Source organism: Jaculus jaculus, chromosome 4 (assembly GCF_020740685.1).
Source record: "Jaculus jaculus isolate mJacJac1 chromosome 4, mJacJac1.mat.Y.cur, whole genome shotgun sequence".
NCBI classification, from domain to species: Eukaryota; Metazoa; Chordata; class Mammalia; order Rodentia; family Dipodidae; genus Jaculus; species Jaculus jaculus.
This window is the reverse complement of record NC_059105.1, coordinates 116,617,800-116,643,046: the sequence shown is the minus strand read 5'-3', so window position 1 is coordinate 116,643,046 and position 25,247 is coordinate 116,617,800. Positions and strand designations below refer to the sequence as shown.

General features: G+C 41.7%; 1 protein-coding gene and 1 long non-coding RNA gene across 7 annotated transcripts; one reads left to right on the top strand and one right to left on the bottom strand.

Annotated features, from left to right (window-relative positions):
- Positions 1 to 2,408: 2,408 nt before the first annotated feature.
- LOC101616085 (zinc finger protein 501-like) lies at positions 2,409 to 22,494 on the bottom strand. Of its 6 annotated transcripts, XM_045146961.1 has the most exons (4): positions 22,201 to 22,483; positions 20,969 to 21,057; positions 18,544 to 18,631; positions 2,409 to 5,011 (listed from the first exon to the last, which is right to left on the bottom strand). In XM_045146961.1, exon 4 carries the CDS (start codon positions 4,998 to 5,000, stop codon positions 3,762 to 3,764), a length of 1,239 nt encoding a protein of 412 aa, XP_045002896.1. In that variant the 5' UTR covers positions 5,001 to 5,011; positions 18,544 to 18,631; positions 20,969 to 21,057; positions 22,201 to 22,483; the 3' UTR covers positions 2,409 to 3,761. The 6 variants fall into 6 exon arrangements, 4 of the variants coding, with proteins under 4 accessions (XP_045002896.1, XP_045002895.1, XP_045002898.1 ...); XM_045146960.1 differs by lacking the exon at positions 18,544 to 18,631; XR_006636763.1 differs by lacking the exons at positions 2,409 to 5,011; positions 18,544 to 18,631 and adding an exon at positions 9,638 to 9,912 and having other exon boundaries at positions 22,201 to 22,493.
- LOC123460051 lies at positions 21,984 to 23,563 on the top strand. Its single transcript, XR_006636765.1, has 2 exons — positions 21,984 to 22,790; positions 23,069 to 23,563. It is a non-coding gene; the product is annotated as an uncharacterized LOC123460051 (long non-coding RNA).
- Positions 23,564 to 25,247: the final 1,684 nt, after the last annotated feature.

Sequence of the window (25,247 nt, the reverse complement as noted above, 5' to 3'; positions counted from 1 at the left end):
CAGTATGTGATGGTTTTGTATCTATTGGGGGCCAGGAGCAGAATGTGGTAGTTTGAATAGATGGCCCCCAATATATTCAGTGTTTTATTAGTTTGTAGTTTGGACCTGCAGCCACCTCACTGGAAGAAGTGTCACTAGGCGGATCTTAAGGTGTGGTACTGGGTTTGAAATTCCAATCTAAAGATATACAAAGTGCCTAGTTCTGCCTGGAGTTCCTGAAGTGTGCTGTGTGGTTGTGGCTTTGGGCTTTTTCTCTCTCTGGTTGGTCCTTTATAAGGGGGCCAGCTTCTTCTGCCATTATGGAACTTCCCCTGGATCTGTAATCTTCAATAAATATCCCTTCTTCCATAACTGTGCCCGGTCTGAAAGTTCATCTCAGTGAACTTGAAGCTGTCTGCTACAGGCATATAAAATGAAAAGACATCAAAAAATTATTTTTTAAAAAAGGGCTGGAGAGATGGCTTAGAAGTTAAGGCACTTGCCTGCAAAGCCAAAGGACTCAGGTTCAATTCCCCAGGCACCACATAAGGCAGATGCATATGGTAGTGCATGCATATGAAGTTTGTTTGCAGTGGCTGGAGGCCCTAGCACATCTGTTCTCTCTTAAGTAAATTTATAAATATGTAAATAAATATATAAATATAAATATAAATATAAATATAAATAAATAAATAAATATATATATATATATATATTGAAATTAGTAAGCTCTAAGTTAGGTGAGAAATCCTGTTTCAAAACATAAGGTGAAGAGTGACTGGGGAAGACATCTGATGTTGACCTCTGGCCTCCACATGCATGCACACAGAAATACACCTGTACACACTGCACCCACACACATGCACACAACACACAAATACACAAATAAAACATTTCCATTATATTCAATCATTTTTATTAAGCTACACCATCACAAAGTGTACAGGATGGACGGACCATGTTAATGACTAGATCAACAGTATCTAATGATTATGATGCACACACAGCACTCAAGTCACTTTTGCATCCATCTTTTACCTAATTCTAACCACCTGCAAGTAGGTATGACATTTTGAAAAAAATATACATGAAAAAAAATTCAAGAATGGAGTGACTTGTTCCTAACATCAATTATACCTTTTTTATTTTGTTATGTATCAAATTTAAATGAACTGATGTCACATAGAAGCAATAAATAATTGAAAAAATTGTAAATTGTAAATTCAATTCCATAGTGATTCTCATATATTCTTGGAGTAAAGACACAAATAAAAAATGTTATAGTGCGTTTGTATTCACAGTCTTATCTTTCCTTAATTTTGCAATGTACAAGTAAACACTAGTGTTTCCCCAATTTAAAAAGGATACTCCTCACAAAGCTTGAAGCATTGCATAACTTTTTCCTGTCATACAGGCAGGAACAAGCGACCTTCCCATTCTACCTGTCATCTACAGATGACTCTGTAACACATAAGTGTTCGGCTTGCACTCTACACAACCTGATGTGCCATTTAGTGCCAACGTGGCTTTCTCTAACCCTCAAAGTCAGCTGAAGTCCTGGATACTACATATAAAACAAGTACAGTAAGGTTCTGACAGATGGGTAGGATGAATGACCAAAGACTTAACCACCCAAGTAACCCACAGCACTAAGTTTCTTGGAACTTCTTTGTGCCATTTGCATCCCAGACTACAACAGATTGCCTTGTTTAAAACCCTCAAGTAAAGTCTACTGTTGCTAGTGACAAGGCCAGGAAGGGAGACCATCAGGACAGAAAACTTTACTTATCCATCTATATCAGCAAAAGAACAAGGGGACAAACCTGTAGCCCTTTCCCCTATTTTTTGTCTGTCCCACAACAGTTTTTGGAAGTATGTAACTTGTTTGGTTTCACAGTTCATGGTTGGGTTGGGATTTTGCCTCAGAATGAATAATCAAACTTCATGTCTCACTCACATTTGATTCAGGTGATACTTAGGTCAAACTCTAGACTTTAGAATTCACAGTGGAAGCTAGAATTAGCTAAAAGGCTTGGGGCTATTGGAATAGAGATTTGATAGGGAGTGAACTATATGTCAAGTTGTATGTTGAAGGCCTAACCCCCAATATGACTATATTTGAAGATAGGGCTCTTAGCAGGGAATTATGGTAAAGTGAGGTGGCAAGAGTAGCATCCTAATGTAATGGAACTAGTAACCTTACAATAAGAGCTAGTTCCTACTTGTCTTCCTGTACATGCAATAGGTGAGCCCATGTGAAGACACAACCAGAAAGCAGCTGTAAGGGCCAAGCATGGTGGTGTGTGCCTGGACTCTCAGCACTTGGGAGCTGGAGGCAGGTCAATCAGGAGTTCAAGGTCATCCTCAACCACATGGTGGACAGCCTTGGCTGAAAAATAAATGAGACCCTGTCTCAAATAACCAAGAAAAGAAAAAAAAAAAGCCATCATCTGTGAGGCAGGAAGAGAGAATCCTAACTAGACAGTCGGGTGGCAAATGGTTCTTAAGACTCCCCAACCTCCAGAACTGTAGGAAATACCTTACTTGAGCACCTAGTCTATGAGATTTTTGTTACAGCAGCTCAACAAGACTAAAAGGAAACCAGACTGGAAGAAAAACAACATACTCAGAAACTTGTGGACCTACAATTTATAGAGCCAACAGTTCTGCCATCAGAAAAGGAGAGAGGTGGGGCACTGGGCTGAAAGTCTTGTGTGAAAAGGTTAACAGGTTGAAAATTCCTGCACATTTGGCAAAGAACATAAACTTATACACTGAAAAAGCTCAACAATACAGAACCAAAGTTAACTTTCAGAAAGCCACACCAAAACACCTCATGGAGAAACTTGAAGAACAAGAGCCCTACACTCAAATGTTTCCAGTAATTTTACCCAAAGTAACATGGGAAAGGCAAGCATTTAAAAATCTTTATCAACTTTTCACAATCTAATAAGCTGTGTCAGTGTAAGTTTACAATGTTACTATGGCATAAAAAATCCAATGCACAAACTACATCCAACTGAGGTAAATCTTTATAAATTCTCGGGTTAACTCAGACAGCTTACATCACACTGAACACATCACAGGCTCTCTTCTGTACACTGTGATATATAAGTCTTTGACCTTGGAAGATTCCCAGGAGGCATCTATAAATATCATGTACAAGACAAAAAGTACAGAAGACCCTCAGACCAAGCTCCTTAGATTTACAGTAAAGCTATCATAGGAACTCCACAACTCAAGTTTAATCATTTTTCTGGTTGTGCATACTCAGCAGTGATTTCACCCAACATTCCATGAGTTCATCCTCCAACATTTCTCTGTCCTTTCCATCAACCTCTTTTTTTGTCCTTGTATGTAAGGCCAAAGGATAACTGTTCCTTCATCAGTCCTCACCTTGGACAAACTCATTGTGAATTCTCAATCTCTTAGTTTGCTCAGATAATTTATATAAAAGGACCACTTGTTCTTTAGAATTTCATCTCATTAGCACTATGCGACTACCTACCAAGTAACATGTTTTCTTTCCACCACTGCTAATCCTACTTCTCTGTCAAGGACTTGGTAATTTACATACACACTAGGGTGTTAATTTCACAAGAGAAATCCAGTGGCCTTAATTTGGGCATTAAAAAAATTAAAAGCCCTGCTAATCTGAATTATATCCCACATCAACAATGATTTATCAATATCTTTTTAAAAACAGTACTCTTTAAATTTCTTTGTAGCACTCACAGCATGTATTAAATTCTCAATAAATGTGCTCTAAATGTACCACCCACTTAGCCAGTATGGATTATCTTTTGTTGGCCAAAGGCTTGTCCATGTTCCCTGGTTTTCTCTCCAATATGAATTTTCTGATGTTGAGAAAGAGAGGAACTCTGGCTGAAGGCTTTTCCACATTCCTTACACCTATAAGGTTTTTCTCCAGTGTGAGTTTTTTGGTGTTTTGTAAGAGATGAGCTCTGGCTGAAAGCTTTTCCACAATCCTTACACTTGTAAGGCTTTTCTCCAGTATGTATTCTCTGATGACGAATAAGGGCTGAGCGGTCACTGAAGGCTTTGGAACAATCACTGCATTTATAGGGTTTCTCCCCTGTGTGAGTTCTCTGGTGCTGAGTCAGGGCTGAACAATAGCCAAAAGCTTTCCCACATTTGTTACACTCATAAGGCCTCTCCCCAGTATGAGTTCTCTGATGCTGAATAAGGCCCGACCGGTCACTAAAGGATTTGCCACATTCATTACACTTGTAAGGTTTCTCACCAGTGTGAATGACCTGATGTTGGGTAAGGAATGTGCTCTGGCTGAAGGCCTTCCCACATTCATTACACTCATAAGGTTTCTCCCCAGTATGAATTCGTTGGTGTTGAGTGAGATATGAACTCTGATTAAAGGCCTTCCCACATTCATGACATTCATAGGGCTTCTCTCCAGTGTGAATTATGTGATGCCGAATTAGGGCTGAGCGATGACTGAAGGCTTTCCCACATTCATGACATTCATAGGGCTTCTCTCCAGTATGAATTCTCTGGTGCAGAGTAAGGTGGATGCTCTGGCTAAAAGATTTACCACATTCATTACATTCATAAGGTTTTTCTCCAGTATGAATTCTCTGATGCAAGACAAAAGCTGAGTAATAACTGAAGGCTTTTTCACACTCATTACACTTCCAAGGTTTCTTTCCTTCACAAATTCTCTCATGTTTAATTATATCTGAATTTTGTTGTAAGTTCTTTTTAAGTGAATCACAAGTATGAAGTCTCTCTCCTTGTTGAACAAGTAATGTCCTCCGACTAAAATTTCTTCTAAATCCATCACAATGGTAACTTCTTTCCACAGAAAATTTCTTCTGAGGGATAAGCTTTTGTATCAAAGGATTCTCATGGCTTCCCAGCTGACTTTTTAAAGAGTCTTCACATTCACTGGACCCTTTCTCTGGAAATCTTTCAATCAACACTCCAGGGGCTGAGTCTTCTTCAGAAAAGCCTTTCTCTGGAGTTAGCTCCTTCCTTTCTGGCATTGTCTCCCACTCTGAAAGAAAAAAAGTACAACTGAGAAAAATAACCATTGTAGTAGAAAAACAATAAACCAAACAAAAATACTTACAGAAACACATGAATTATAAAGCTCTCAAAAATTGTCTTGCAGGGCTGGAGAGATGGCTTAGCGGTTAAGCACTCGCCTGTGAAGCCTATGGACCCTGGTTTGAGGCTCGGTTCCCCAGGTCCCACGTTAGCCAGATGCACAAGGGGGCGCACGCGTCTGGAGTTGTTTGCAGAGGCTGGAAGCCCTGGCGCGCCCATTCTCTCTCTCTCCCTCTATCTGTCTTTCTCTCTGTGTCTGTCGCTCTCAAATAAATAAATTTTAAAAAAAAAATTTTTTTTTTAAATTGTCTTGCAATGGTGAGAGGACATAAGAAAGACAGATGACTAGGCAAACAAGCTGCACAAAAGGAGAAGGTGAAGAGGCACTCAGTATTCCTCGAAGCAGCAAGGTAGGAAATGAAGAATCAGAGAATGTGACCAAGCAGAGGTGATCTGGGGAGTGGTAGACAAAAATAAATAACTAAATAAAATAAAAATAGAGTCTTCATGACATAGGGCTAGTATCAGAAAAGTATGGTTTCCAGAGGATAGACACTTTACTCAAATTGCCAAAGCCTCTACTGTACGCTTTCTTTAGCTTTTGTGATGGTTTGAATCAGATGTCCCCTATAAACCTACGTGCTTTGAATGCTTGGTCCTCAAATGATGGAAATTTGGGAGGTGGAGCCTTGCTGAAGGAAGTGTGTTGCTAGGGGAGAACCTTGAAATTTACTAGCCCCTAGCTTGCCAGTGTTAGTTTGGCTCATTCTCCTGCTGCTGTTATCACCTGCTCTGGCAGAGATGATGTCCAGCCTCTATTTGTGCCTCGTTTTCTTCTGCAATCATGAAGCTTCCCCTTAAGACTATAAGCCAAAATAAATACCTTCCTCCCAACAGCTTCATTTGGTCAGGTGCTTTGTCCCAGCCATGAAAAGGTAACTACAACAGAAAATAGGTACCAGTGGATTAGGTAATTACTGCTAGAAACCTGACTGTTTGGCTTTTGACCTTTTGGAACTGATTTTCAGGGGGAAAGTAGAAATATCTGAAACCTTAGTTTAAATGTAGTGTTGAAGTGCTGTAAGCAGGGTTTGATGAACCACTCTGGTTAGAGCTGAGAGATCTAGTTGCATAAAGAAGTATGGACTGTGCAGGCTTGTCTTACAAGAGAAAGAAAGAGCTTTTTCTGGACTGGGATAGAGGCAGTTTATGTGAGAGGCTAGCTGTTCCCATGTCCTGATAACTTGTGCAAGGTTGAGTTTAGAATAAATGGACTGGTATGATCAGAAGGACATGGCACACAAAGAAATGAACGTTGAGCTGAAGACTGCTTCAGCTGCAATTGTTTAAGAGATTACCACCATTAAGATCGGGTCAGCTATTCTGCATCGGGTCATTAGGAAGACTGCTGACAGCCGGAAGTGGCAATGCATGCCTTTAATCTCACTTGGGAAGCAGAGGTAGGAGGATCGCCATGAGTTTGAGGCTACCCTGAGACTACATAGTGAATTCCAGGTCAGCCTGGGCTAGAGTGAGGCCCTACCTCAAAAAACCAACCAACCAAACAAACAAACAAACAAAAGAACACATGCTCCTCCAGACACAAAATGGCCTGGATATCCATGACCTCATAGAGCCTGACACTACCTACACAAGACCATCATAATAGGAGGAAAAGATCATGACATCAAAGTAAGAGAGAAACTGATTGAGTGGGGGAAGGGATATGATGGAGTGGAGTTTCAAAGGGGAAAGTGGGGGGGGGGGGGAATTACCATGAGATATTGTTTACAATTCTGGAAGCTGTCAATAAAAAAAAGAAAAACAAATATTTACAAAAAAAGAATGCTGACTCTTGAAAATAGGGGGCCAGAATGCTGAAGAAGTTGTGCTGGTCTTCAAAGCCTTTATTCCCTGGTGCATTAACAAATTGGGTAGGCTACTTGGTATATGGAAGAATAACAAATGCAGGAAAGAAAGGGTCAATGGATTGGCAATGTGGTTTGTGTTTTAGAAATGATCATTGGGCATTGCGAAGCATGGTTGTTGGAGTCCGTGTATGGAGAAAGGCCTGACGGAGCAATGAGAATGAATCATGGGTTTTAGTGGAGACTCCAGAACTTTTTGAAATGTGAGGACTATGGGACGGCTGCCAAGGACAGCTGCTGTCTCGGGATGGAGTTTTCCCTGGGCTGTGGGCAGCCCAGCTGAAGAGGTGGAATTAGAGCTCCAGAGACTTCATCACTGGTTACAGATGTCAGCCCTGGAGCTACAGGATTTACTGCTTGCACTTTTTAGCTTTTGCATTGGTTGTCTTTACATGCAATGCCATCTTCTGCAGTAGGAATGTTTATTCTGTACCATTAGATGTTTTTGGCTTTACAGGCTCACAGTTAAAAGACCATGGACTGTAGGGATGTTTGAACAGTTAAAAAACTATGGAAACTTTTAAAGTTGGACTGACTACACAACATTATACATCATGGATGGTCATGAGATTGTGACAGCCACGGGCAGAATGTGGTAGTTTGAACTAATATTTCTAATAAATTCATGTGTTTTGAATGCTCAGTCCTCAGCTGATAGCAATTTTGGAGGTGGAACCTTGGTGGAAGAAATGTGCTGCTGCATGACCTTGAGCTTTTAGATTGCCAATGTTAGTTTGTCTCATTCTTCTGCTGTTATTCAGCACCCGCTTTGGCAGACACGATGTCCAGCCTCTGCTCATGCCATGCTTTCCCCTGCCATTGTGAAGCTTCCACTTGAGATTATAAACCAAAATAAATACTTTCCTCCCATCAGCTGCTTTTGGTCAGGTGTTTTATTCCAGCAATGAAAATGTGACAACAGTTTCTCTCCCTGCCACAATCTTTTTCCATGCATGTCCTAATCACTACTAAACTTTCAAAACTACCCCTCTTAAACAAAAATCTGTTGCTACTACTGACTCAAGACGAAACACAAATTTTAGAAGCTAGCATTCAATGTTATAGGGAACTTCCCCACATAAAGCTTAGTAGTTAGAAAGTAAATACCTCTTCCTCCAGCCTCCCATCCAGAAAAATGGAACGAATGAAGTAGTATCAATTTTTATTAAAAAGAAGATAAGAAGGAAGCTGGGCATGGTGGTGCACATCTTTAATCCCAGCACTTGTGAGGCAGAGGTAGGAGGATTGCCATGAGTTCAAGGGCAGCCTGAGACTACACAGTGAATTCCAGGTCAGCCTGGGCTACAGCAAGACCCTACCACAGCTTAAAAAAAAAAAAAAAGATAAAGGGTGTGTGTGTGTGTGTGTGGTATGTGGAGCTCTATTTGTTGAAGATGTTCTCTAGCCTGTCAGGATTTGTACTCCAAGATCCTGAGCTTACTAATGAGGGGCGTTTTTTTTTTTTTGGGGGGGGGTGTTCATTGCTAAAAATGTTTAAGTTCTCCAGATTTAGAAAGTATTATCATTTGACATGGGTTGAATGTACTAGAAGCTTGACACCTAGTATAGCCATGTTGATGTGGTTAGAACCTTTAAGTGGTATGGCCTAATGAAAAGTAAACTGGTCACAGGGTGTCGGGCACTTCCAGGCACAGGCTGGAGCCTTCAGGAGAGGGGCCTAAGCTTCCAGGCACAGCTAAGGACCCTGGGCTACAGGAGGCCACTCCCTCTCCAAGCCCGGCACACCTGAATTTAGGCTTTGCCCATAGCCCTGTGACCTTTGGCCAGTTACCTAGGAAACTGCTTAACAGCCAGCAGACTTTACACAGCCCTGAGACCCTAGATCACCTGACCCCATTGACTATGTGCTAGAATGAATGTCCCCATATGCTAATTAAGCGTCAGAAATTAACTTGGTACATCCAATCCCCTTAGGATCCTCCCCCCACCCTCAGATGCTTATAAACCCATTTCACTGACAATAAACTGAAGAGAGCTGTTCACCAACACTCATCCCGAAAGTCCTTTATTTTCACACGCTCACCCACGCCGGATGCCTGGGTGCCTTCCGGAGGGACTGCAACTGGCCCCTGAGCAAGGACCCAGGAACCCACAATAGCAATTGGGAACTACCATTAGAAGGGATTAATGCTGGTCTCAAGGAATAAGTTAGTTTTGGCAAAAATGGGTTGTTATATTATGAAATCACCCTACATGTTTGGTCATTTTTTCATGTGACACCTCACATTTTGCCATTTCTTCATATGACTATTTCATTTCTCTGCCATGTTGTAATGACAATCAGATATGGCAGAAAGCTCTTGAGTCTTTTGAATTGTAAGCTAAATAAGCTTTTTCCTGACAAAGTACCTGGACTCAGGTATTTTGTTATAGCAAAACAAATAGAGTAAAATCAATGGTCTTTAATATCCAGCCCTGTCTCTGAATATTATAAACTGTATACCATACTCAGGGAAGAGTTGGGGATTTTCTTCTTTTTTAAAAAAAAATTTTTTTGTTTATTTTTATTTATTTGAGAGTGACAGACAGAGAGAGAAAGTGGCAGATAGATAGAACGGGCATGCCAGGGCCTTCAGCCACTGCAAACGAACTCCAGACGCATGCACCACCTTGTGCATCTGGCTAATGTGGGTCCTGGGGAATCAAGCCTCAAACTGGGGTCCTTAGGCTTCACAGGCAAGTGCTTAACCACTAAGCCATCTCTCCAGCCCAGAGTTGGGGATTTTAATAAACAAATAAGGTAGCATAAGGTCAAAGGCAAATGAATGTCCAAATGTATCAAAAGTGGTGGATTAAAGCTCCAAATACTTGTGAAGAACGTGTGGTTAGCAGAGGATACTTGCTTATCTTCTGTGAAGGGTTCAAGTTGGAGAACAGACAAGGCAGGAAATTTAGATTCCTGAAAAGCAAACACAACAGTCCTTACCAATGGCCATTAGAACAGATCAAACTGACAGTAGAGGAGGATGGTGGAAGGGGTAAAAACACTGGATAAAGTGACTCTGCATCCCTTCCAACACTAGGATCTTCTGGTATATTTGTGTTCCACACACTCACTTTTTGCCTACACGCATCAGAATTCACGATACCTACATGCAGTAAGCAAAGCTCCTTCAAATGTAAAACCTGAAGTACAAGGTTCTTAGTTTATGTATCACTAAATTAAATTACAGAACTGTAGAAATGCTTATTATATAGAACAAAGAGGAGAAAATATTAAATTTTCTTTACACAATGATTGAAAATATAAGAAGGGCTGGAGACACAGCTTAATGGTTAAGGCACTTGCCTGTAAAGCCAAAGGACCCCAATTTGATTCCCCAGGACCCACGTAAGCCAGATGCACAAGGGGTGCATGCATCTGGAGTTCATTTGCAGTGGCTGGAGGCCCTGGCATGCCCATTCTCTCTCTTCCTCTTTTTCTTTCTCTCAAACAAATAAAGTTAAAAAAATTTAAAAACAATTATATATATATGTATACACACACACATATACACATACACACTCACACACACATATATATGTAATTCATAACCCAGGAAGTTCTTTTCTCTTTACTTTTTTACTTTTCCATTAAGAATAAAATCAGTCCAGCATATGTCAAAAGTTGTTTGCTACATGTGCCACAGAATGTAGATTTACTCAAGCACAAAGAAAGTTCCTAAAATGTTCTTGTCATTTCTCAAAATGCCCCAATAATTAAGACCTGATCTCCCACCAACTATATTTCTTCCTACACTTCTTTCACTAGGTAATTGACATTCAGTTATGTGAAATGTGTGTCACGGTCCCTTTTGCTACTTCATACATGGACCTTTCTATTCCTGAATGGTCTTCCCCTGCTCTATTTGGTTGAATGGTACTGACAATTCAGATCTTGTTGCAGTCAAGTTGACATTGCTGGTATCAATCACCCAAACAAGAGCAGCTTGTGGTGAAAAAAAAAAAAAAAAAAAAAAAAAAAAAAGAGGTTTATTTTGGCTTACAGGCTCAAGGGGTAAACTCCATGATGGCAGGGAAAACAATGACATGAGCAGAGAGTGGACATCACCCCCTGGCAAACATAAGGTAGACAAAAGCAACAGGAGAGTATGTCAAACAGTGGCAAGAGGAAGCTGGCTATAACACCCATAACCCTGCCCCCAACAATACACTCCCTCCAGAAGGCATTAATTCCCAAATTTCCATCAGCTGGGAACCTAGCATTCAGAAAATCTAAGTTTATGAGGGATACCTGAATCAAACTACCACATTCTGCCCCTGGCCCCCATAAAACTGGTATCTGTACATGATGTAAAATACAATGCAATCAGTCTGACTTTAAAAGTTCCCATAGCTGGGCTGAGCATGGTGGTGCATGCCTTTAATCCTAACACTCGGGAGGCAGAGGTAAGAGGATCACCATGAGTTCAAAGCCACCCTCGAAAACTAGTGAATTCCTGGTCAGCCTGAGCTAGAGTGAGACCTTACCTTGAAAAACAAAAAACAAAAACAAAAAAGTTCCCATAGTTTTTATCAATTACAATGATATGCATACATCCCCATAGTCCAAGATCTTTTAACTGAGCCGTAATACCAAAACAAATTCCCATAAAAACCCATAACATAACAGAATTAACATTCACACGACAAAAGATGACATTGGGCATAGCAAAGAAGCATTCAACCAGTACAAGATTTAAAACAACCAAGGCAAACAGCAAACACTCTAGCTACAAGTCCAGCAATTCCAGTTAAAGACAAATCTCCAAATCTGGTAATTGTAACCAGCAACAAGTCTCTGGCATTCCCATTCTGCCCCTCCAGCTAGGATACTCCCAGTCCTAGAAAACTTCATCTGGGTCCAGCAGCTCCCCTTGGCAGCCTTCTCGCGGCCCCGGCATCTTCACTGGTCTCCACTGCAATCACGGTCCATCCTCAGGGCTTCATCAGGTCTCCATGCAGGCAATCCTTAGCAAATCTGCTTCACACTGCCCATGGCCATTTCCAAAACACAAGACTGTGTTGCAAACTCAGTGACCCTCTTTTTCCTGCATTTTTTATACTCCACAATCCCAGATAGGGTGCCAATTTGCTAATCCAGGGGGGATAAAGAAGACTTTGAAGAACAGAACACTCCTTGAGCACTCAGGCCCCTTCAAAGGTGTCTATATTCCAAATTAATAAAATCAGAGATGAACAAGGTAACATCACAACAGATTCCAGAGAAATTCAAAAAATCATAAGGACATACTATAAAAGCATATACTCCACAAAGTATGAAAATCTGAAAGAAATGGATGATTTCCTTGATTTATATGACCTACCTAAATTAAATCAAAATGAGATTAATCACTTAAATAGACCTATAACAAACATGGAGATCCGAACAGTTATCAATAATCTCCCAACTAAAAAAAGCCCAGGCCCGGATGGATTCACTGCTGAATTTTACCAGACTTTTAAGGAAGAGCTAACACCATTGCTTCTTAAGCTTTTCCAGGAAATAGAAAAAGAAGGAATTCTACCAAACTCCTTCTATGAGGCCAGCATCACCCTGATACCAAAACCAGGCAAAGATATAACAAAAATAAGAAAATTATAGACCAATCTCCCTCATGAACATAGATGCAAAAATTCTCAACAAAATATTGGCTAACAGAATACAAGAGTATATCAAAAAGATCATTCACCCTGACCAAGTAGGCTTTATTCCAGAGATGCAGGGATGGTTCAACATACGCAAATCTATAAATGTAATACATGATATAAATGGTTGAAGGACAAAAATCACATGATCATCTCATTAGACGCAAAGAAAGCATTTGACAAAATCCAACATCCCTTCATGATAAAAGTCCTACAGAAACTGGGAATAGAAGGAACATATCTCAATATAATAAAGGCTATTTATGACTAACCTACAGCCAACATATTACTAAATGGGGAAAAACTGGAAGCTTTTCCACTAAAATCATGAACAAGACAAGGCTGTCCTCTGTTCCCACTTTTATTTAATATAGTTTTGGAAGTCTTAGCCATAGCAATAAGGCAAGACACACACATAAAAAAGGGATACAAATTGGAAAGGAAGAGATCAAGTTATCATTATTTGCAGATAACATGATTCTATACATAAAGGACCCTAAAGACTCTACTAGCAAACTGTAAGAGCTGATCAAAACCTACAGCCATGTAGCAGGATACAAAATAAATACACAGAAATCAGTAGCCTTCATATATGCTAACAACAAACACACCGAGGATGAAATCAGAGAATCACTCCCATTCACAATTGCATCAAAAAAATAAAGTACCTTGGAATAAACCTAATGAAGGAAGTAAAGAATCTCTACAATGAGAACTTTAAAACACTCATGTGAGAAATTGCAGAAGACACTAGAAAGTGGAGAAACATCCCTTGTTCCTGGATTGGAAGAATCAATATTGTGAAAATGACAATTGTACCAAAGGCAATATACACATTTAATGCAATCCCTATCAAAATTCCAAAGGCATTCCTCATGGAATAGAAAAAACAATCCAAAAATTCATTTGGAATCACAAAAAACCTCAAATATCTAAAATAATACTGAGCAACAAAAATAAGGCTGGTGGTATCACCATACATGATTTTAACCTATACTACAGAGCCATAGTAACAAAAACAGCGTGGTACTGGCACAAAAACAGACATGTAGATCAGTGGAACAGAACAGAGGACCCAGATGTAAGTCCAGGTAGCTATAGCCACCTGATATTCGATAAAAATGCCAAAAATACTCATTGGAGAAAAGACAGCCTCTTCAGCAAATGGTGTTGGGAAAACTGGATATATATCTGCAGAAGGATTAAAATAGATTCTTCTCTCTCACCATGTACAAGAATTAAGTCCAAAAGGATTAAAGACCTTAACATCAGACCTAAAACTCTGAAACTGCTAGAGGAAAAAGTAGGGGAAACCCTTCAACATATTGGTCTTGGCAAAGACTTTCTGAATACAACCCCAATTGCTCAGGCAATAAAACCACAGATTAATCACTGGGACCTCATGAAATTACAAAGATTTTGCACTGCAAAGGACATAGTGAAAAAAGCAAAGAGGCAACCTACAGAATGGGAAAAAAAAATCTTCGCCAGCTATATATCTGATAGAGGATTAATATCTAGGATATACAAAGAACTCAAAAAGTTAAATAATAAGGAATCAAACAAGCCAATCAAAAAATGGGCTATGGAGCTAAATAGAGCATTCTCAAAGGAAGAAATACGAATGGCATATAAGCATCTAAAAAAATGTTCTACATTACTAGTCATCAGGGAAATGCAGATTAAAACTACATTGAGATTCCATCTCACTCCTGTCAGATTGGCCACCATCATGAAAACAAATGATCATAAATGCTGGCGGGGATGTGGAAAAAAAAGGAACCCTTGTACACTGCTGGTGGGAATGCAATCTGGTCCAGCCATTGTGGAAAACAGTGTGGAGGTTCCTAAAACAGCTAAAGATTTATCTACCATATGACCCAGCTATAGCACTCCTAGGCATATATCCTAAGGACTCATCTCATTTCCTTAGAAGTAATTGCTCAACCATGTTTATTGCTGCTCACTTTATAATAGCTGGGAAATGGAACCAGCCTAGATGTCCCTCAACAGATGAGTGGATAATGAAGATGTGGTACATTTATACAATGGAGTTCTACTCAGCGGTAAAGAAAAATGAAGTTATGAAATTTGCAGAAAAATGGATGGACCTGGAAAGTATTATACTAAGTCAGGTAACCCAGGCCCAGAAAGCCAAGCGCCACATGTTCTCTCTCATATGTGGATCCTAGCTACAGATGACTGGGCTTCTGTGTGAGAATGAAAATACTTAGTAGCAGAGGCCAGTAAGTTGAAAAGGAGACATAAAGGGTGGAGAAAGAAGGGAGGAGGATACTTAATAGGTTGATATTGTATATATGTAATTACAATGATTGTAATGGGGAGGTAATATGATGGAGAATGGAATTTCAAATGGGAAAGTGTGGGGGTGGGGAGGGAGGGAATTACCATGGGATATATTTTATAATCATGGAAAATGTTAATAAAAATTTTTTAAAAAAATTTGCAGAAAAATGGATGGACCTGGAAAGGATTATACTAAGTGAGGTAACCCAGGCCCAGAAAGCCAAGCGCCACATGTTCTCTCTCATATGTGGATCCTAGCTACAGATGACTGGGCTTCTGTGTGAGAATGAAAATACTTAGTAGCAGAGGCCAGTAAGTTGAAAAGGAGACATAAAGGGTGGAGAAAGAAGGGAGGAGGATACTTAATAGGTTGATATTGTATATATGTAATTACAATGATTGTAATGGGGAGGTAATATGATGGAGAATGGAATTTCAAATGGGAAAGTGTGTGGGTGGGGAGGGAGGGAATTACCATGTGATATATTTTATAATCATGGAAAATGTTAATAAAAATTTTTTAAAAAAATTTGCAGAAAAATGGATGGACCTGGAAAGGATTATACTAAGTGAGGTAACCCAGGCCCAGAAAGCCAAGCGCCACATGTTCTCTCTCATATGTGGATCCTAGCTACAGATGATTGGGCTTCTGCGTGAGAGGGAAAATACTTAGTAGCAGAGGCCAGTAAGTTAAAAAGGAGACATAAAGGGAAGAGAAAGGAAGGGAGGAGGGCACTTAACAGGTTGATATTGTATATATGTAAGTACAATGATTGAGATGGGGAGGTAATATGATGGAGAATGGAATTTCAAAGGGAAATGTATCAGGGGGTAGGGAGGGAATTACCATGGGATATTTTTTTTATAATCATGGAAAATGTTAATAAAATTTTAAAAAACAAAAAAAAAGTGTCTACATTGTTCCTGTTGCCCCAGTGCAAGTCAGCTGGCCCATTCTCAAAGGTTGTAATCTCTCAAACAATTTGCAGGTGAATGGGCAGCAGTTTAGGCCCAAAGATTTCATTTTTTTCTGTGCCCTAGCCCTCTGCTCATACCAGTCCATTTCTACACAAAGCAATTGTGTACAACTTCTCAGGATACAGGCATAACAGCAAGCCTGTCTCAAACTGGTTTTAGCCCAGTCCAAGCAAAGCTCTTTTTTACCCTCCAGCCAAACCTTACAGTCCATAGTTACTGCATTCAAGTCTCTCAACTCTAACCAAAATAGTCCATCAAGCTGTACTTATAGCACTGCAAGGTGTCTCTCAGGCCAAGGTTTCAAATCTTCCCACAGTCCTCTTAAAAATCAGCTCCAGGGCTGGAGAGATGGCTTAGTGGTTAAGCGCTTGCCTGTGAAGCCTAAGGACCCCGGTTCGAGGCTCGGTTCCCCAGGTCCCATGTTAGCCAGATGCACAAGGGGTGCACGCGTCTGGAGTTCGTTTGCAGAGGCTGGAAGCCCTGGTGCGCCCATTCTCTCTCTCTCCCTCTATCTGTCTTTCTCTCTGTGTCTGTCACTCTCAAATAAATAAATAAATAATGACCAAAAAAAAATTTTGAAAAAAAAAAAAATCAGCTCCAAAAGGCCAAAGTCACACAGTCAGTTGTCTAGCAGCAACCCTACTCCTCAGCACCACTTTACTGTTGCAGTCAGGTTCACATTACTAGTAGAAATCACCCAACCAGGAGCAGCTTATGGGGAAAAAAGAGGTTTACTTTGGCTTACAGGCTTCAGGGGGATGTTCCATGATGTCACCAAAAACAACAACATGAGCAGAGGGTGGACATCACCCCTGGCAAACATAAGGTGGACCATAGCAACAGGAGAGTGTGCCAAACACTGGCATGGGGAAACTGGCTATGACACCCATAAGCCTGCCCCCAACAATATACTCCCTCCAGGAGGCATTAATTCCCAAATCTCCATCAGCTGGGAACCAAGCATTCAGAACACCTAAGTTTATGGGGGGCACCTGAATCAAACCACCATAGATCTGCACTCAGGTTCTCCTCCTCAGACAGCTTCCTTGAGTCTCAGACATTCTAACACTTGAGTCACATACTCTGAGATTAATGTGTCTTTCCCAGAAGACCTTAAGCTTCATGAGAGATCCAAAGCAGCCCAAGTACCTGACACACAGCAGGACTCAATTATGTTTGTTGAATAGCTGAATGAAGGAAGGAAAGAATAAGAATTAACACAAATATTAAAAGGGTGTTCTATGAATGTGTGCATGGCAATAGAGGTGGGAGGGGAAAGGAAGAGTACCAGACAATGACAACATTGCCAAAGGGGTTACCCTATGCTAACCTTGATCTAGATGGCAGGCACATATCTGCTTTATCTGCCACAATGTGAGAGGAGGGAGGAGGGAGGTAAAATGCTCCTTTGAAACTATTTGCTGCTAAGACAAATGTCTAATAATCTTTCTGATTCTATTAAAGACTTTCTAGGGCTGAAGAGATGGCTTGGTGGTTAAGGTGCTTGCCGCAAAACCAAAGGACCCACGTTCAATTCCCCAGGACCAATGTAAGCCAGATGCACAAGGTGGCCCATGTATCTGCAGTTTGTTTGCAGCAGCTGGAGGCCCTGGAATGTCCATTCTCTCCCACCCCACCAATTTTTTTAATAAATAAATAAGACTTTCTATGCAACTGAAGTTTAATGGAGACACACTAAAATAGAGCAGTCCCCTTGAATTGCTAGTAAATATATTGGTCTTACCGCTCTCTGAGCCACCACTTTTGCCATAAGCCCCAGGACACATATGACTGTGTGCACTTAGTAATGGGATAGAGTCTGAGAAATGCATCATTAGGCAACTTTATCCCTGAAAGAACAACACACTAAGATGGCTATGCCGTCACTAGGTGATATAATCTTATAGGACAACCCTTGTGTATGTGGTCCATTGTTGAGTAAAATGTCTTATGTAACACATGACTCCTTGGGTTATAATTTATTTGAGTAGGTTAATGTTTATTCAGCATTCTGTTGAGTATGACATTGCCTATAATATAAAATGGGCAAAACAATGTATATAAATTTAAAAGATCTCTTTGAAAAAAATCCCCTGTGCAAAATGAACTCTTTTTTTAAAACATTTTAAGTATGAAATTACTCTACTTCTTATTTAAATTTATGGTCACTTAAAGACCCATGCCTTAACAATGATGAACACAACAAAAGTAATTGATATTTTCTTCCCTTATCAACCTTGCTAAAAATAGAAGACTATTGGAAGTTCCCTTCAGATCTATTTCCCAGGAGATCTTTATTAATCAAATTGACACCTGTGCCCAGGTCAATCAATGAGACACCATCTTAAGGATGCCATTGACTTTTTCTCTTTTCCCTCAGAAAGAGTTCTATAAATTTAACAAGGCAAAACTAATGTGGATTGAACATCCTAATCCAAAAATCCAAAATGCTCTAAAAATTAGATTTAACACCATACATGGGAAATTCCACACAAGGAAACTTTGTTCCACCACAAAATTATTTAAAATATTTTAGGAGGGCCAAGGAGATGGCTCCATGATTAAAGGCACTTGTATGCAAAGCCTGATGGCTTGGGTTCAATTCCCCAGTACTCACCTAAAGCCAGATGCTCCAAGCAGCACAAACATCTGGAGTTTGTTTGCAGTGGCAAGAGGCCCTAGACAGCCCATTCTCTTTCTCTCTCCTTGCAAATAAATAAATGTTTGAAAAAAAATTATATGAAGCTGGACGTGGTAACACGTGCCTTCAAATCTGGCACTTGGGAGGCAGAGGTATGAGGATTGCTGTGAGTTCAAGGCCACTCTGAGACTACACAGTGAATTCCAAGACAGCTTGGGCTACCACAAGACCCTACCTCAAAACAAAACAAAACAAGGGCTAAAGAGATGGCTTAGCGGTTAAAGAGCTTGCCTGCAAATCCAAAGGATCCAAGTTTGATTCCCCTGGGTCCATGTAAGCCAGATGTACAAGGTGGTACATGCATCTAGATGTCATTTGCAGTGGCAGGATGCCCTATTGCACCCATTCTCTTTCTCTCTCCGTCTCTCTGCCCCTTTCTCTCTCAAATAAATAAGTAAAAGTAAAACAGCATTTTTTTAAAAAGTGGGGGAGGGAATTTGCATGGTTTACTGTCTATAATTATGGAAGTTGTCAATAAAGAATTTTAAATAAATTATATGAAATTACCTTTGGGAGCTGGGTGTGGTGGCGCACACCTTTAATCCCAGCACAGAGGTAGGAGGATTGCCATGAGTTCAAGGCCACCCTGAGATGACAGAGTTAATTCCAGGTCAGCCTGGACCAGAGTGAAACCCTACCTCAAAAAACCAAAAAAAAAAAAAAGAAATTACCTTTGGATTATACATATATGAAACAAAAATAAATTCCATGATATTACATATACGCACATATTCCAAATTTCTAAAATTCCAAAATCAGAAACACTTGCATCCCAAGGATTTCATACTTTTCTTTTCTCTTATTTATTTAACTGAGAGAGAGACAGGCAGGCAGAGAGGGAGAGAGAATGAGATAAGAAATACTCAATCTGAACTGGAGTTTTCTCCCCTCCACCAGTCATCAGCAACTAGACGCCTGGTGCGATGCTCACCCACGGCGGCGGTGACACAGATAAGCAGTGCTAGCACATCTACAAAAGGTCTGCTGGTCTTCCAGATCCTACAGAGGCATCTTTGCTAACGTCTCTCCAAGCACGTACGGCATGCTTCATCCTGACTGGAACCTAAAATCATTCTATGCACTTCTGGAGTAAGACCTAGTACTGATTATCTGCTTACAACACTTCCAAGTCCCTTACCAGACTTCAATTCACCCTGACAGTGACACCCACTCCTTTTGATTTTTTTTTTATTTATTTATTTATTTTTTTTTTTTTGAGGTAGAGTCTCACTCTAGCCCAGGCTGACCTAGAATTCACCATGTAGCCTCAGGCTGAATCTGAATTCACAGTGATCCTCCTACCTTGACCTCCTGAGTGCTGGGATTAAAGGCATGCACCTGGGCTGGAGAGATGGCTTAGCGGTTAAGCGCTTGCCTGTGAAGCCTAAGGACCCAAGTTTGAGGCTCGATTTCCCAGGACCCACGTTAGCCAGATGCACAAGGGGGCGCATGCATCTGGAGTTTGTTTGCAGTGGCTGGAGGCCCTGGTGTGCCCATTCTCTCTCTGTGCCTCTCTTTCTCTCTGTCATTATCAAATAAATAAATAAAAACAAAAACAAAAAAAAATGTCAAAAAAATAAAGGCATGCACCACTAAGCCCAGCAGACTCCCATTTCTGGTTCCACTCATTTAGAAATACTTTTAAATAAAAAATATTTTATTTATTATTTATTTATTTCCAAGCAGAAAGAGAGAGAGACATAGAAAGAGGGAGAGAGAATGAGAATGGGCATGCCAAGGCCTAGTGCCACTGCAAACAAACTCCAGATGCATTCATTACTTTGTGCATCTGGCTTTACCTGGGCACTAGGAAATCAAACTCAGGCCATCAGGCTTTGCAAAGAAGTGCCTTTAACCACTGAGCCTCCCAAGAAATTTTCCAAAGCTGGAATATTCTTGTATTGTACTCTTTCAACTCCATACTATCCCTGCGTTTTTAAATTTTTGTTTTCACTCTAGCCCAGGCTAACCTGGAACTCACTCAGACCTGGATCTACCTTTGCCTCCTGAGTTCTGGGATTAAAGGTGTCCATCACCACACCCGCCTTTCAGTTTCTTTCTTAAACCTTTTTCTGACACTCTAGAAGATGGAAATCTTCCAGGTCATTTATGACTTGTCTCTGTCATTTCATTAAAAAAAATGTATTTCTTCATGCTGTTTATGTATCTAGATCTTACTGCTCAGCAAACTCCATGGGGCAGGACAAGTGTACTTTCTGTGAGAGACATCATTCATCAGTCTATCAAGATGACCCCAGTGATCTAAGAAATAGGGCTGAGTAAATTTTTAACATCGGAAGAAGACATAGTCATGCTGAGAAAAGAGGAGATCCACACTTACCTAGGACCTAGAGGTCAGGAGCACATTGGTCATGCCATTTTCCGTTGGGTTTCCAGAACCAGGAAGGTCTGAGTCCTCAGATAGCCATCCTAGAAGTGGAGATCAGGAGCCACAGCAATTACTCAGCCTTTGCAGCAAACTCATAGAAACTTCCATGCACTCGCCTACATTTTCCTCAAAGGCCACAGATGGGGCAATCCCACAACACCTTGACACAAGACATTACAGCCTCAAGTTTCTCCTGCCCTCCTCTGCCCTAAAACTCTGGTAGTACTCTACCAGAATCTGGACAGTAAACTAAACACATATTTCTCTCTCAGCTGAGTAACCAAAATAATCAAGTCTCTGTGGGTTGATCCTTCTCTCAAAGATTCATCTATATTGTACTCCAGGCAGGCTAAACTAGTTAAATTCTTTTTTAAAAAATATTTATTTACAAGGAGACAGAGAGACAGGGAGAGAGGATAAGAATGAATGAGAGTTGGCACACCTGGAGCCTCTTACCACTGCAGATGAACTCCAGACCCATGTGTAACTTTTATGTGGGTACTGGGGAACCGAACCAGGATAGCAGTCTTTGTAAGCAAGCACCTTTAACAGCTGAACATCGGCCCTAGGTACGTTCTTTTAAAAAATATTTACATATTTATTTGTGAGCAGAGAGACGAAAGAGAGAGAGAATGGGTGCACGAGGGCCTCTATCCACTGCAGACAAACTCCATATGCACGTGCCACTTTGTGAAGCTGGCTTTATGTACGTACTGGGGAACCGAACCCAGGTCCTTAGGCTTTGCAGGCAAATGCCTTAGCCTCTGAGCCATCTCTCTAGTCCCCTAATTATTCTTTGTGACCACTGTTTTTTCAGATTCCAATACTTGTTTTCTTAGAAAAGAGATGAGTCTTTTGGAGGGAAAAAAAAAAATCTTAAAAGAAAAAAAAAAAACACCCAACCAACCAAAAACAGGATTCGAGAAAAAAAAAAAAAATGCGGTATTCTCCTTTCTGTGGCATTATGGGGTTCCGGCCAGGACAAAAGGAAGTCATTACCAACAGCCAAATTGTCAGATTTGTTGATTTTACGGGGTCAGCGAGACACTAGTCATCTATAGCCTATCAGGGCAACGGAGGTAGTGGACTCCCTCAAAATCACATCGTGGAACAGCTAGAAGGAACATGCCCCAGCCAGAGCAGCCCTTCTCCCACCTTTCTCGGCGTCACCTCCGGATGCTCACCTCTGCCCGCCGCTCCATGACGACCGCTCCTCCCGCCCGCCGGCCCGGGCCGAGCGCGGGAGCCCGCCAGAGGCTCCGGGCTTCCCGAGGCCAGCAGCGAGGCCCCGCGCTGCTCTCCTCGGACTTGGAAGGGCCGCTGTGTGCTCAGCCCGCCGCACTTCCGGCCGACCACGCTCACGACACACAAGCACCTGGCCACCAGCCACCAGGTATCTAAACGCAGCTGGGGCCGAGCCGCGCGGACTGGCCACTGGCTAGCTGAACTACAAGTCCCAGAATCCTCCGCAGGGAGCCTTTTCCCCAAACGCCCCTTCCCAGAGGACCTCGCGGCGCAGGGTCCGCACCAGGCTGGTTTCCCGGATACCTAGAGAGCTCTCTAGGATGATGCTCCTGGCTCTGAAAAGACCAAGCATCCCTGGGTGCTTACGTGGGGTGCTGTGCACTCCAAGCCCGGTTTGCATGAGACGTTCGTTCCAGAGACCTTGGCTCCTACGGCCCCACTCCTCACCCACGCAGTCTTCCCACATTTTGCTCTCGATGGGCCAAAGCCTGCATGCTTCTCCCACCTTCATTACTTCCCTCTACTACTAGTAAGTGCCCGGCCAGCCTGGACAACATACAAGACCTAATTTCCAAAAATGAAAAATCAAGCAGACTAGCGATCCTGGAGTGAAAGAAAAAGTAATTCAGATCAGGGAGAGAGAGAAGGAATTACACTCACAATGAGGTCTCTCAGAGTGTTGGGAACAGAACTTGGGCTTTAGCACACAGGGGCTGTGAACTTCTATTTTATACCAGACATTGTTATGATAAGGTTTCTCCTACACAGACTGCCACACTTTATAACTGATCTGTACATTTTGTTGAGGCTGCAGGGAGCGGCGCCTGCAGTGAAGATACAGCCCAGGCAGCTCCAATAGAAGCTGGAAGGCCTCTACTCTTCCACAATAGGAGATAAGAGCTGGAAGTTACCTTCCTTCCAAAGATGGTATGTTTGAAGGGCGTTCCAGCCGACCTGTCTGGGCTACCAGAGAATGACTACCATCTGTCACAGAAAACTTTGCTTACCGTTGTTACTTCTCAGTCCGCATCTCCTTTTCAACAGCTGAGAGAATCTGCATTTCTAAGGAGTTTCCTGGAGTCACTGAAGCTGCACATCTGGGAACCAACTAAGTGTAGGGAAACCGCGGAACTCAGCCCTTGGGTCTCTCCCTATCCACAGGTCGGTGATCATGCTCACTCTAGATGTTCAACATCATCCAAATATGGTCAACCTCTAGTTAATATTTGTAGCCTAGGTTGCTTCTGTGACCTTGAGACCTTGAGCTCCACTTCTTGATGTTTAATAAAAGTGTCTTAAGTAGCTTGTTTGTAATTAAGTTCCTAATCCCCCCCCCCGCCATACCTCTTCTACCGACTGTTTTCACTACTAAAAAAAACTGGAAGACAGAAATTAGTAGAAATAAATAGATTTACCAAGGCTTCAGGAGATTAAAAGTGTGAAGAGTTTTTATTAGACAACAGGCTACTAATGTTCCAGAAAATCTGGGTTAAAGTCAGTGAGAAATCCAAGCATCATTCGGAGAGGTGGAGAAATCATTTATTTACAGAGGTGGTTTGAAAATGAGCTCAGCTCCATGCTCTAAAATGTTTTCCACCCTGAATTATTATAAGTCTGTCTTTTATAGGCGCTTGGCAGGCAGTCTTGAAGGAGAAATAGGAAGAAGCTAGCTTCCTTTAGGCTGTTTCAATTAGAAACTGAAGCCCAGAGAAAACAGATGCCACCTCACTCTGGCACGTAGAACTCTTGGCAGGAATGGAACCCGTGTCTGATGGAAACTGATGTAGAACAGCTGGCTTGCCCCTGCTCTCCACAGTCCAGCACACTACAGGCTTCACTGCCCACATAGGCTGGCTCTGAAGCCTGCCCCTTTCAAATCTGCAAACCAGTCAGCTCTTCCCTTGGCATACCTGAATCTGACAAAGGAATACACTTTCAATCAACTTACAAAGGCTGTTCCCAACCTTCACTCCCCCTCACCTTTGGTTTTTCAAGGTAGGGTCTCACTCTGTTCCAGGCTGACCTGGAATTCACTCTGTAGTCTCAGGATGGCCTCAAACTCACAACGATCCTCCTACCTCTGCCTCCTGAGTGCTGGGATTAAAAGTGTGTGCCACCATGCCCGGCTCATTCTCTCCGTGTTTCTCCTTGCCGTACCCCTGCTGCTTGGATACATCTGAGTCTGGCTCCCCCACCCACCCAGCTAGTCTGGGTCAGGGGAGAGCAAAGTACTGTTTCTTTGTCTGGGTGGTTTTTCTGCTTGCTTCTGCTTTGTACTTTGGGAAAACTTCTCACTTTAAGTACATGTATGATTTTCCTCTGGTCTCTGAATCTACTACCATGTGTGTACTTCCCTTATACTCCAGATCTACCAGGTGGGTACTTTCTCTAACTCTGGCCTGTTACCTGTGTAATTTCTTTAAACTTGGGGTAACCATTGGTGTAAATCTTTACTACTCATTTCTTATCTGAATTTCTTGGTCTCTGCTTTGATATTTTCCCTCTGCAATTCTTCCTTATGCCCCCCACCATTTGCCCCCTTAACTTCCTTCCATGGGGCAACCCAAGGCAGATGTTATGTTGTTGTGCCAAGACCCCTGACCAGGAGCCAAGTCCCCCGGTCACCCAGGAGTCACCCAGAGAACCGCCACAGAAGCCGAGACACTCGAATGTAAAAGCAGCAGGTTTCTTTATTGCAAGCCTAGGCCTGGGCTCTGTCCCCACAGTCCTGCACAGCGGTAGTGAGGGAGAGAGCCCCTTTCTTTTGGGGGAAGGGGTTCATATAGGACTTCGAACAAAGAAGTAGGGGATAGATACATGGCTGGTTGATTTAAACAGTTTTGACTGGCTTGGGGTTTCAGCGGGCAAAGTTGGGGGCAGGAGCTAGGGGCACTCCAGGCAGATGAAGTCATCTCCATTGTCCTTGAAGTGGAGATTCCTCAGTTTCTTATCTAAGCAGGTGGTCGGAGGCTGGAGGCCCCCCGCA